At 41.6% G+C, this 13,316-nt stretch overlaps 1 protein-coding gene across 10 annotated transcripts in view; it reads left to right on the plus strand.

Moving 5' to 3' along the window:
• PTPRT (protein tyrosine phosphatase receptor type T) overlaps window positions 1-13,316 on the plus strand; it is a 452,370-nt gene that overhangs the window by 324,817 nt on the left and 114,237 nt on the right. For all 10 annotated transcript variants that reach the window (XM_054081441.1, XM_054081448.1, XM_054081450.1 and 7 more), the window contains exons 10-11: window positions 8,455-8,656; window positions 11,897-11,999. In XM_054081441.1, the coding sequence (XP_053937416.1) occupies window positions 8,455-8,656; window positions 11,897-11,999 (305 nt within the window). The remainder of the gene's footprint in view (window positions 1-8,454; window positions 8,657-11,896; window positions 12,000-13,316) is intronic.

Here is a 13,316-nt window from a genome sequence, read left to right on the forward strand (position 1 = left end):
AGGACAGGACAAGGGGGAATGGCCTCAAGCTCCGTCAGGGGAGGGTCAGAATGGATATCAGGAAAAAATTCTTCAGGGAAGGAGTCATTGGGCACTGGAACAGCTGCCCAGGGAGGGGGTCGAGTCACCTTCCCTGGAGGTGTTTAAGGAACGGGTGGATGAAGTGCTTGGGGACATGGTTTAGGGAGTGTTAGGAATGGTTGGACTCGATGATCCAGTGGGTCCTTTCCAACCTGGTGATTCTATGCATATAGTGCCTGGGCAATGTTCCTAGTTCTGGCTTCTCTAGCAAGAGATTGATTCAGTCTTGGAGCATTACTAACTAAAAAAAGTGTGTGCGTGTGTGGGGTGAATTAATAAATAAATATATAAAAATGTATATTACAGCTACCTGTCAGCTCCAAAGCATCCCCAGAAGCTAGGGATTGCATGTTGCATGAGGAGTATGGAAAAGCAGAATGGGCTGGTTTATAAAGACAGGGACATAAAACATCAATGAGAACATGGGGGGTAATGTGATTGATTTATAGATTTCAGATGCTTTCCCCAAACTGCTATGGAGGCTGTCACTAAAATGGAAAATAGATATAAGGTTGCATAATGTATTGACAAAGTAGTGTTTGATTTAACAGCAGTACTTACCATTTGCATTCAAACAGACTGCAATTGCTCAAATGAGAGAGGAAGCTTAAAGTCCTCATGTTTGATGGTGAATATTGTTGTAGAGAGCAAAATTCTGCTTGCCATGGTTGATTAATTCTATGTAACAAAAGACAGAAGATAAAGTGATGTGTATACTGGGATCAGTTGCTGGGGAAAGGAATATATGAACATATTTTTTCTCCTTGACTGGCAATCTCTCGGTCCTGAGATATTAGAGGTTGCTGCCCTCAGTTTTAAGGTTATGAACGCATGAAGTCCTGACAACTCAGTTACTCATCAGTCTGAAAGCTTACTCAAATGTATCAAATGTACAGAAGGCTAAACGGATACATCAGCCATGATTTGAGCAGAATATTCTTTCTTGTTAATTTATTTACTTAAGAGGATTAAAGGTAATCTGAACAACCGTCCAGGGTTCCCAAAGGATTTTAGTAGTGAAGGGCAGGAAGGACCACTACAAGGAGGTGGTGAGATCTTTATCACAATTTGTTCTTGTATTAGGCTTAAGACTTCGTGGTGGTGCTATAACACATTCTTCCAAAGGAATGTTTGATCCCAAAGGGTGATTTATCACATGGCTTTATGGTCCATTTCACTGTTTAATGACCACATTTTTAACAACATGTACCCTTTTTTTCTACAGGGATTTTTTTTTTTAACCTCCAGTTTGCAAATACCCTTATTATTAGTGACATTTTTATTAAAAAAAAAGCACAGGACAAAGCCCCCTTCTGCCTCCACGGTGCAAAGATGGACTAAAATTCACCAGACTTGTATTATTGTCTGCATTTGCTGAGTGTGGTGCAGAGATTCAGGAAGCACCTGGCACTGCACACAGGTCAGCTGCTAAACTGGAGGGTGAACCGCTGAATATTAATTCAAATCGTTGAGCAGATCGTGAAGTTCTTACAGAGTTTTATGCACTGGTCCATGGATGATACTCAGGCTGAGCAGACCATATTCGAGATATGACTGATGAAGCATAATATATTCTGTATATATCTATATGTTATTTTATGTATAATAATACATTCCAGTATCACAGTCTCCTTTTGCTTGTGTGGACACACAGTTGCCCATACACTTGTGGGGTGTTGGAAAATCCAGGTGGGTTAAGGGTAGGGGTGTTTTATTATTTTTTATCAAATGTTTTTGTCTGAAGAAAGATATGCGGTGACAAATAGCCTTGTGCTTCCTACTTCAGTTAATACCTCTGCTATGGTCTTTCCCTTGACAATGAAAGTTTTATAAGTCCTCATCTTGTAATAGAAGTTTCACAGTTACAGATGATGACAGTTAGCGAAGTGATCACATTTCCCTAGAAAATTGTGTTAAATTAGGCTCTCTGAAGGAGAGAAGATTTGTGCTTATGCTCTCAATATTATATCTTCATCTTTATGGTTCTTAACATAGTATTTGCTCCATGATTTCAAGGACTTTGAATATTCAGAACTTTTAAAATGGATAAAAATCAGAGATGGGGGGATGGAGTAAGACGGGGTGCTTCTGGTTAAACGAGGACTGAGAGTGCAGTGGTGTAAACTGTTTTTTTTCTCCATAGTCTATCGCAGCAATTAAATATCATCAAACACTCAGAAGTTAAATATCTAAAGTCTTTTTTTTTTTTTAGTTTCCAGTGCAGCTGGACTTGTACTGTTGACCTGTTTTACATTTTACAAAGAATTTGAATTCATGTAGCCAAATTTTGCACAGTTAATGACGGAACCAAATCATCTGTGTGCCTCCTGAGCAAATCATTCCTGTCCAGCTGGGTAAACGCAGGGGGACGTACTTTACCCCTCGTGTTGTGAAGGGGATGTGGGTATTCTTTACACTTCTGAGTTCCTGTGCTATTTGGCTTTCTGATTCCATCAAATTTACTGCTGTTGCCGGTTCAGTTTGAGAACCATTTCATTAACGAAGGAAGGAGAGTCCAGGAAATATGTAGGGTTAAAGTACATTTCTTAGTTTTGGGGTACTTTAGCCTGCACCAGTGTGTGCTGTGATCAGGACCACAACAGTGTTGGCCTCTAAAACTTCTTCTCAGGATCAGAGGGCTGGAGCACCTCCCATCCGAGGACAGGCTGAGAGAGTTGGGGTTGTTCAGCCTGGGGAAGAGAGGGCTTCAGGGAGACCTTAGAGCAGCTTTCAGTACCTGAAGGGGCTCCAGGAAGGCTGGAGAGGGGCTGTTGACAAAGGCTTGTGGTGACAGGACAAGGGACAATGGGTATAAACTGAAGAGGGGCAGATTTAGACCGGACATGAGGTGGAATTTCTTCAATATGAGGGTGGTGAGACCCTGGAACAGGTTGTCCAGTGAAGTTGTGGCTGCCCCATCCCTGGAGGTGTTCCAGGCCAGGTTGGATGGGCCTTGGGCAGCCTGAGCCAGTGGGATGTCCCTGCCCATGGCAGAGGCTTGGAACTGGATAATCTTTAAGGTCTCTTCCAACCCAAACTATTCCATGATTCCAGGACCACCAGTTTCCCCTGGAGCTGGTATATAACCTCTGTGTTACATATGCAAGCTCAGGACAGCCACTCCAGCTTGCAGAAGACGGACAACTTTCAGCTTGTGACAGCTGCCTGCTGTGCACCAGATAACCAGGGACCTGGTTAAAAAACATAGAATTTTAGTCTTGTGAGAAATTTCCTCATCTTTGTATTTGCATTTATTCTGCATCAGAATAAAACCCAATATTTTCACTATTTTCAATCAAATTGAAAAACTTAAAAATATTTTTGAGTATTTTCTTGTTTCTATTCTGTCCAGATTTTTGTAGATTTGAATTAATTATTTTTTTACAGGATAAAAAAGTTAGATATGAATCAACTTGTCTTTAAAATAGAGTATTTTTAAAAAAAAAATTAGGACAGCTGCTTTCTAGTGATTGAATCAACTTATTTTCTAGATTAGAATCTCTTGTTTTTTCTTTAAATGTAATGGTTTGGAACTTGGAAAAAGAAATGAAGATAAATGCTCAGTGTAGCAACTAGAAGAGCAGATGTATTTTTCAGCAGCCTCCTCATTCTGCATCTCTTCTCCAGACATCTTTCTGTGCATTTGTAAGTGACTCACGAGTTGTAAATTTCCTAGTTTTTTCCTGAAAAAAATAATCAGTGTCTGATTCCCTGAAATTTCTCTTGCTTGAGAGCTTTTAGTTTAAATCAATTAAGGAGATGAGTGGCAGATTCTTAGTGTCTTTATTTCACCTGGTTATAATTGATGCATATACTTGAAAACCGAGGTGTAAGTTATAGATCACAGCACCTTTTCTTTCTGTCGGAGAAATCCCCGGACGCAGACACAAACAGGCACAAATGCACAGGGTGTAGCACATTTTGGGTGTTCCAGGGAATACCAGCAACTTCGGTGAATGGAGATGATCCTGACTCAGAAGTGTTGCTAAGCTGGAGGGGGAGCCTGAGGCTTGAGCAGTATGGATGTGTGCCAGGTCAGCAGGGAGCAGCCAGCGCTCCGGGAGACTCTGCTGGGAAGAGCGGCTGAAGCTGCATTTGCAGCTGCTTTAGCCATTCTGGGAGACCTATAGAGGGCTGAGACAGAGCTCTGGGATGACAAGTCCACACTTGGAGTAGCACTTATATCTAAGAAACAGCAGCTGTCTTATTTGGAAGGGAAAAATGATTATTTATTTATTTATTTATTCTGAACTGGAAAAGAATTTATCTACTTTTTCAACTGGAGTGCTCTGACACCTCATCTGGAATACTGTGTTGAGTTCTGGAAACCTCAGCCTAAGAAGGAGATGGAGCTGTTGGAATGAGTCCAGAAGAGGCTACAAAGATGATCGGAGGACTGGAGCACCTTCCCTATGAGGACAGGCTGAGAGAGTTGGGGTTGTTCAGTCTGGAGAAGAGAAGGCTCCGAGGAGACCTTATAGCGACCTTCCAGTACCTGAAGGGGCTACAGGAAAGCTGGGGAGGGGCTGTTCACAAAGGCTTCTGGGGATAGGACTGGGGCAATGGGTATAAACTGGAGAGGGGCAGATTTAGACTGGACATTAGGAAGAATTTCTTCACCATGAGAGTGGTGAGGCACTGGAACAGGTTGCCCAGGGAAGCTGTGGAGGTGTTCCAGGCCAGGTTGGATGGCCCTTGGGCAGCCTGCTTTAGTGAGGTGTCCCTGCCCATGGCAGGGGAGCTTGAAACTAGATGATCTTTAAGGTCCCTTCCAACCCTAACGATTCTATGATTTTGGGGCTACTTTATCTTTCCCCTGTGATTTTGCTGCTTAAGCATCAACAAATTACAGCAATCCGTTGAATCTCTCAGTCATGAAAGTGTGTAGACCACTGTAATAGCTTTCATTCCATAAATGGGAAAACAGAGGCTCGGGAAACATCAATTTATTGTAGACATGACTGACATCATCAGCAGAGGTGGGCGGGCAGCACGCAAGGTCTGGCTCACCAGGCACTGTCTGTAGATACTTTCCTCACCACTTCAGTCAGTCGGATCTCTTCTTGTGGAAAGCAGAGAAGAGTTTGAGACTAACTGATGAGAGCACTAAGGTGGAGACTAGCTGTGTTTACGGACAGCATTATGCTTAGCAGTCCCTTAAATATTTCACCTTATGAACTGAAAGAACTGGATGACATGTAGTTTTGTACTATTGCTTTCCTATTTTCTGTGTTGCATCAATGCCGTCTATAGTATTAAAGTTAAATGTAGTCTTTGGGGACAAGGTTTTCTTTTTCTGAATATCTGCACATCACCTGGTTTAATCCGGTTCATATCTATTGGAATAGAGATGGCCCTGCCATAAGAATCATCTCACAATTTAGCTATGCCACAAATCTTTCTTTACGGCAGAATACATACCCTGTAAAGTGTTTTGGGGAATAGTGAATTCTGATTTGAGTGAGCAATCTTTCTGAAAACTGACTCAAACTTCAAGCTAAAATTGGGGATATAATCTCTTATGTATAGTTTTCTCCTTCCCCACTTCTCAAGAGTTGAACTCAAGTGGTTTAAAGTCCTTTGTACTCACATCATCTGGTATAGTCAAAAGAAAAAGTAAGAGACTTTATTTTTTTTTCCGAACCAGTGACTTTCCTTGTTTGGTTTGTTTTTTTTGTTTTTTTTTTTTTCTCTTGAAAGATTTTCTAGTGCTATTTGCCCTAAGGGGATAGTTTTTTAATGAAGAAAAATAAGTCGTTTTAGAACTGGTGAAGGTAGCTGAGTGCTTTCATTTATATGCAGATCAAGGACAAGTGCATCTTCCACTTATATTTATAGCTTTCTATATAATGTTCTTGAAAATAGATATCACTGACTTATATAGAATACTACCTGGCACCCTCTGAACGTGGTTTTCAGTGGCCCAGCAGGAAGAAGTACCCTTTCTTTCTTCCAAACACCTAGTTTGCTCCTTGTCTTTTGAAATTTTATGGAATTGCTATTTCTCTAGCACTTGATTTGCAAATAGAGCACAGAGATTGCATCAGTTCCTTCCTAACAGAATCTATCCGCTTTTTTTTTCTGGAGTTGGCTGTGGCATTGGCTTCGGTCACGTCTCTTAATTTAAAGTCTTTGATCCTCACTCTCTGATGGTCTTTTTCCATTGCCTCGAAGTACCTTGATGCAATAAGAACTGTCAAAATATTACCCCATGCCATGCTGCACTGCACAGTCCTCACCTCACCTAAGAAAGTGGAGAGAGTGGTAAAGATTTCTCCTCCAAGCACTTCATTCCTTTGTTTTAATGACCATTGTGCTAAAATCTCTCTCAGATTTCTGGGGGGTAATAAAAATTTCAAACCAAATTGTAATTCCTGGAAAAATCAGTAGATTTTCACTGAAATTGCTTGCAAGCTGTTCAATTATAATCCCCTTAAGAGTTCTGCTTTTGGCCTCTCACTACAAGAAGGACATTGAGGGGCTGGAACGTGTCTGGAGAAAGGAGAACAGAGCTGGGGAAAGGGCTGGAGCACAGGAGTTATGGGAGCAGCTGAGGGAACTGGGACAATTTAGCCTGGAGAAGAGGCAGAGGGGAGACCTCATCGCTCTCTGCAGCTCCTAGAAAGGAGGTTGTGGGGAGGTGGGTGCTGGGCTCTTCTGCCCAGAGTATCCAGGGACAGGACAAGAGGGAATGGCCTCAAGTTGTGGTTCAGATTAGGTATCAAGAAAAAATTCTGCACTGAAAGGGTTCTCAGGCACTGGAACTGGCTGCCCAGGGAAACGGTTGAGTCACTATCCCTGGAGATGTTTAAAAGAGCGTAGACAGAGTGCTCAGAAATATGATATAGTAGTGGACAGGTACGGTCGGGTTTAATGATAGCAAAGGTCTTTTCCAAACAAACATTTCTACGATTCTCTGTCCAAATAATAGGATTCATATACTCACTTTCTTTTCTGGTGTCAGTAGCGTCAGCCTCTGTCTCTTATTTATCCTGTTATTATTAAAGCCCTGTCCTTTACACACTGTATATTTATTTTTTCCTCAAAATGCAACATTTTCCTCCTGACACAAAGCAAGCGACTTAAAAATTTTCAAAGGCTCTTTCAGCAAAGCTGGGAATTAGGTTCTTGTGGAGTCCTTCATAAAAAATGGAAGACTTTGTGTATTACCATACATTGATTTATTCATAGTGTTTCATTACAAATAAGCAAGGATCCCATAATATCAGGAGAGGTTAGGAGAGCAGTGGAGCACGTTATATTATATTGACAGCTCGGTTGAAATTGAGCTGCCTTTGGATTGAATTTGGAACGCAGGGAAGGAATTGGCTGGTAAATAAGTCATGAGTTGTACTTGCAAGTGTCTGTATATCAACGGGGTTGCCATGGGTAAGCATAATGGAGCTTGAGCAGAATTTCAAAGGTGTGTTTTCAGCTTGGCTTCCTCTAGAGGTGTGTTAGCATTGGCGGCGGGCGTATGCATGAACAACTCTGCAGGTCTGTTACCCTGCTGATGTAGTCTCAGGCGAAAGCCAGGCATGGTAGCGCATGGAAACCTGCAAACTGAGGCTAAAAACAGGGGGAGCGAAAAGATATCAGAAGGTGGCTTACAATCTCAGAGAAAAGAAGGGCTTTTGTTTCAAGATTTGGTGATATTTATTTCATTTAAGCATACCATTTCATTTCAGCTTATTCTTTAGACTTCCCAAACCTTTGTAGTCAACTGGCCCAGGTTGCCCAGGGAAGCTGTGGCTGCCCCATCCCTGGAGGTGTTCCAGGCCAGGTTGGATGGGCCTTGGGCAGCCTGAGCCAGTGGGATGTCCCTGCCCATGGCAGAGGGTTTGGAACTGGATGGGCTTTAAGATCCCTTTGAACCCAAACTATACCATGATTCTATAATAATAAGTCTCCCGTTGTTTTCAGTGGCCTTTTGAGATGATTTGCTGGGAAAAACCAAACAGGATTGATGGGCAACGTGTCTATGTTTGCACCAAATTTTTTGAATGCTGTTTAAAATTGTACGGGAAATTCTCATGAAAATTCTGCCAGTCTTGCTGTGCACTCTAGTTTGGCTGCAGAAAGTTCTGAAGGTTTGGAACAAAAAGCAATTCTTTGCATCTTTTGTTGTAAATCAGTACATGCTGAGGTTTATTGGAGAGAAGAAATTAGTTTTTCCCCAAGTAAAGCCTTGGAGAAATTGTCGTGTTTGTTTGACAGCGTCCAAATACAGAACTACTCACTAGAGATATTAAAATAATCTCTGTTCTTGTATTTTCTATGTCTGGTCTCAAAAGATGGCAAAATAGGGGAGCAGAGAAAGGCCAGGTGCAGAAGGCCCCTTATCACCTTACTTTCCTTGTTCTTCATTTGCAGATTACATACAAGGCCGTTGGGTCTCTGGATCCCAGTCTGGATCTGTCCAGCCAAAGAGGGAAAGTCTTCAAGCTAAGGAATGAAACACATCACCTCTTTGTAGGATTATACCCAGGGACTACGTATTCATTCACCATCAAAGCCAGCACAGTCAAGGGCTTTGGGCCACCCATCACAACACGGATTGCAACTAAGATTTCAGGTACTGCTTTGGAGAAGAAGAAAAAAGAACTTTCTAGGGCTTTGCTCTTTAGTCCCGCAGCTGATGCATAAAACAATAGAAAGGAATTCAGCTTAGTTTCCTGTAATAGTTTCACAGAATAGATTTTTAAAGCAGCCACAATTCAATATCTGTGTGTGTTTGGGTTACAAATGAAGTGGTTAATTTGTGGATATCTTAAATATCCATTAATATCTTTTCAGAGTATTTTAAATGAGAACCTTCATTGGTTCTACAAATGAACTATGTCTATATTAATTGTTAGTGTTATCTGTGTGGCTGGGGAAGTTCCTTCAGTAATGTGGCTTTCATTTTCTGAATGCACCAAAATGGATATAATGAAGTAATCGAATTAATAGTGCAAGGAGACTAAAAATAGAGGAGGAAAGCGGTTTTTAATGTTTTCTTTCTGAGTAAGGGCAGAGGAAGGGCTTGAATTGGGTGGATGAGTATATGAAAGGCACTAAAATCAGGAGGCATTGCAAAGGGAAGCACGTGTGTATCTAGGAAAAAAAGGTGGATAAAGTGATGGGCAGACATACACAGACTTTATTTTTAACATTTAATCAATAACACTAAAACAGGTTCTCTGAGTTTAAAACTACTGAGTTTATTTTTTTAAGTTCCGTGACTTTTTTTTCAGTGAAGCCAAAATAAATATTTCGGATATGGGTGCCATCAAAAAGAGAGGACAAAACTGCATCGGATAATAAAAATAAGTTGTTAGCAGTAACTGACAACTTAAATTTTAAGGAAGTAAAATCTACCCATGCCCTCCACTAACCATCCGCAGGATTTGAACCTTCAACATTTAATGCAAAAGCCCATGTCTCAACCACTCAAAGTAAAGCCACTAACTGTCATCACAGCTCCATGGGCTGTTAGGGTTTATGTAGCCCAGCTGGGAAAGGAAGGCACGATATGCACTCAGTCCACCTGTGACCGGAGAAATAGTGCAGTAACGGCAGTGCTTTTCCCCTCTGATACATTTTCTTTGCATTTTATTATTCAGTGAGTGTTCAGATCATGTTAGAAGCTTGCATGATTATTAGATGTGTGCATACTGAGCTTGATTTGCCTTCTTTTTTTTGCATCTTCTAATTATGTGATACGCAATAGGTGGGCACAGATTCCATGCAGGCATTAGGGTAGTCTCTGACATTAGATTATCTCATCGCATGGTCAGTCCTGTATAAGTAATATGGAAATTACTCTTAAACTTGCTTTAAGAGGCAGTCTCAAGGTCAGTAGGGAGAGGAAGGATTTTTGTCATCCGTGTAAGACTATATGTATTTTTAAATGAAAAGACATTTATGCTGTAGGAACATGCGAGTTTGTATGTTTATATGGGTGGACATATTTGTTTATTAACCACAAGTAAATGGCTGAATTCCTGTGCATTTCTCTTTGGGTAAGACAGGGATCTTGCAAAACAGGCGTTAAATTGTTGAGCAGTGCTGTTTTAGAGAGATCATTGCCAGTTTTAGCTTCATTGAGGTACCCCACAACTGTTCTGTATTGAGTGTTCAAGAAAACGATCTTATTTTGGTGTCTTGTGAGTAATACAGACTCTGATTGCTAAATTATACTCAATATCTGCCATTTACTTCTTAACTACATCATGTCTGAAAGTAATATTGTAAATTCTCTGAGGCATGTGCAGTGTTTGATACAGAAGATAACTAAACAGGTCTCACGCACAGCTGGGAAGAGATGTTTAAGGTAGTGAACATATAAAAACCAATTAATTTAGTGACACCAGTGCAGCACTGCAGCTAGGCTAGAAGAAACCGCTTCAAAGCAAGAGGATGTAGGCTGCAAATGCAGAGCTCAGCCTTTTTCTGGTGTCTGAAGTGGTCTTGCAACCTTTTTGTAGTACCGTGTTGTGCTACAGCACTGTGCAGGTGCTATTCTGGCTGTAGCATCTCCAGCAACCTCAGTGATCTCTGGTGGAGAAGACCACTGGTGACATGCATCTTCTTTAAAAGACTCGCACTGCTTCCCCTGGCTACGCAGCACCTTTATCAGAGAAATCCTCATTTAGGTGCTGGCACTCATTCTGACCTCGTTGCTGGCATATTGACAGGGAAGTCTGGAGCTGACCTGATAATAGCAACCACCTTTCTTGACAGTTTTCAGGCATTTAGATAAAAATCCTGATTGTAAACAGGATTACAGTGGAAATCACTGTGAGAGGATTAAACATGGGATCCCCCACAATGCAGTTTGCCCTTGCAAGATAGGGATGAACTATTTGTGTGAATTACTCTGTTTGTTTTATACTTTAAAGACATTTTACCAAAATATACATCTTTGGAGTAATGTTGCTATGTTCTCTCTAACTCTTCCACAGAAGAGTTGAGAGTGAAGAGAATTGTCCCCAGCAAACGTCTGCTACTGGGAAAGGAATAAGTAACGTAATAAATAAAATGTTTCCTAAGGAAAGCTATCCTACTTTCATGAAATGATCATAATAGAAGATAACAAAGCTGACTTAGAAACTATATGTTGCCTAAGAGTGAATAATCAGTACTTTCCTACGTTGCTTTGGGGGAGCACATCAGCGAAGTGATGGGGATACCATGGCTGGATACTGCTGGAGCAGAGCAGCGAGAGCTGTGCTTTTGCCTGTTGATTCATCACTAAATCACTGGGGTAAAATGTCGTGGGTTTGAGAGTTAGAATAAACTGACTCATTTGCACTCCTCTCTCCTTCTCTTCTGTGCTTCATAACACACCCTCCAGCTGATCAAGGAGACACAGCTTAAGTCTATGTATTACAAAATCTAAGATGTGGGAGGTCTAATCCAATGACCAGAACACGGAATAAGAGCCAATCTTCCTGGGTGTTATTCTTAGCTCTGCCGCTGATTCACTTATCTTAAGTGGTCTTTTATAATGTCCATGCAGTTTTCTTTCTTCACTTTTAAAATCTAAGGAATGATCCCATCCTTACTTAAGATTACTAACTCTTAAAAATTCCAGACAAGGTTTTCGTAGCCAACTTGAAGATTTGGGTGTCCGATTCCGAATTAATTTTAATAGAAAAAGAATGGACAAATATTTAAGCAGTTTTGACAATTTTGATCGTAACATTAAGTATTTTAGTATTTCATTTGACAAACATTAAAGATCTCCAAAAAATGTTCATAGTGCACTGCCATCGCTACAGAAGGCAGTAGCTGGTGTCTAACTCACATGTTGCTTTTTGTTCTGCTGTAGCACCATCAATGCCAGAATACGACACGGACTCCCCCCTTAATGAGACTGATACTACCATCACCGTTATGCTGAAGCCTGCTCAGTCCCGGGGAGCACCCGTCAGGTAGGTGTTCTGTCCTCTCTTTTCACAGGTCTCCCCTCTCCTTCCTCCCCAGGCTTCACTCACGCCTCTTCCATTCTCCTCTGATAATGTAGCTGCTGAAAGCGAATGCTGACTAAAAGGCCAAACTCTGCTGTTGATTCTGCCTTTTACAATCTCCTTTTATAAATGCCTCAACCTACTTGCCTCCCGCTGTTAACCTCTGGGAAGGATTACTGATAACGTTGCATGGGGTTATTACCCTTTCAGCATCGCTTCAGATGCCTTTGCCGCACTGGAGTACAGCGGTACGTGCAGCCGTGCGCTGTGAGGCTGTGAACTCAGCATCTCCATGCAAAGGTGGGGAAGCCTCCAGGCCTCTGTCTTTTGCCTTCTCTTCCATGACAGACAAGGTCTTTTGTAACTGTTTTACAAATGCCCAAACTATCTTTAATGCTTGCGGATGCATTTGTTCGGATTCTGGATCTAGCCACACTCCTCACATCTTCATGTTATAATCCAGCTCTTGTGCCTGGGCTGGCTGTGGAGTGAAGTAGTGATTGAGTTCAGAAAAATCAATCACTTCCATTCCTGGAGGTGTTCAAGACCAGGTTGGACAGAGGTTTGAATACTCTGATCCAGTGGGAGGTGTCCCTGCCCATGGCTGGGGGTTGGAACTGGATGAGCTTTAAGGTCCCTTCCAACCCAAACCGTTCCATGACTATAAAATGAATTCTAGTTTCATGTGACCTCGGCAAGCACAATTTCCACCAGCGGATTTAGATGCAGGGAGTTGCGCGGACACTTGTGGAATAGAACAAAGACCATGCAGAAAATATTTCTGGCTGTCCCTGAGCTGGGTCCCATTCCTAATGATGAAATGCTGAGAGGGGGCACCCAACTCCAGACTGTGGAAACATGACTTAGAGATCTGTACTTTGTTGCTGTCTTCTGCCTAGGCAAATCTATATGTGGTGAAAGGCAGCAGCAGCACAAACAATCTTCCCTTCTCAGCCAGCATTACCTTATCTGTTGGTGGCAGAAGCGCCAATGGTCATTCATCGTGCCAGTCTCCTTGGCCGAGATCATGAATTAGAATCACTTACGATAAAAATAGTGGATACTGCAGAGGTATCTAGCAGCCAGTACATCCTTGTAGGCTCTTCAGACTTTTACCTCCAGTTTTCACAAGACTTTTGAAATTTTTCCTACAGGGTGGTATTTTCAAAAGTCATCGTGTCTTCTTGTGAAAGTCATTTGGATTTCTACACCCCACTGACAGTTTCGTAGTGCTTTTGAAGGATGTCCCACTAAGTACTCAGGAGCAAATTACTCATATGT

The sequence above is a fragment of the Cuculus canorus genome, chromosome 16 (genome assembly GCF_017976375.1).
Source record: "Cuculus canorus isolate bCucCan1 chromosome 16, bCucCan1.pri, whole genome shotgun sequence".
NCBI classification, from domain to species: Eukaryota; Metazoa; Chordata; class Aves; order Cuculiformes; family Cuculidae; genus Cuculus; species Cuculus canorus.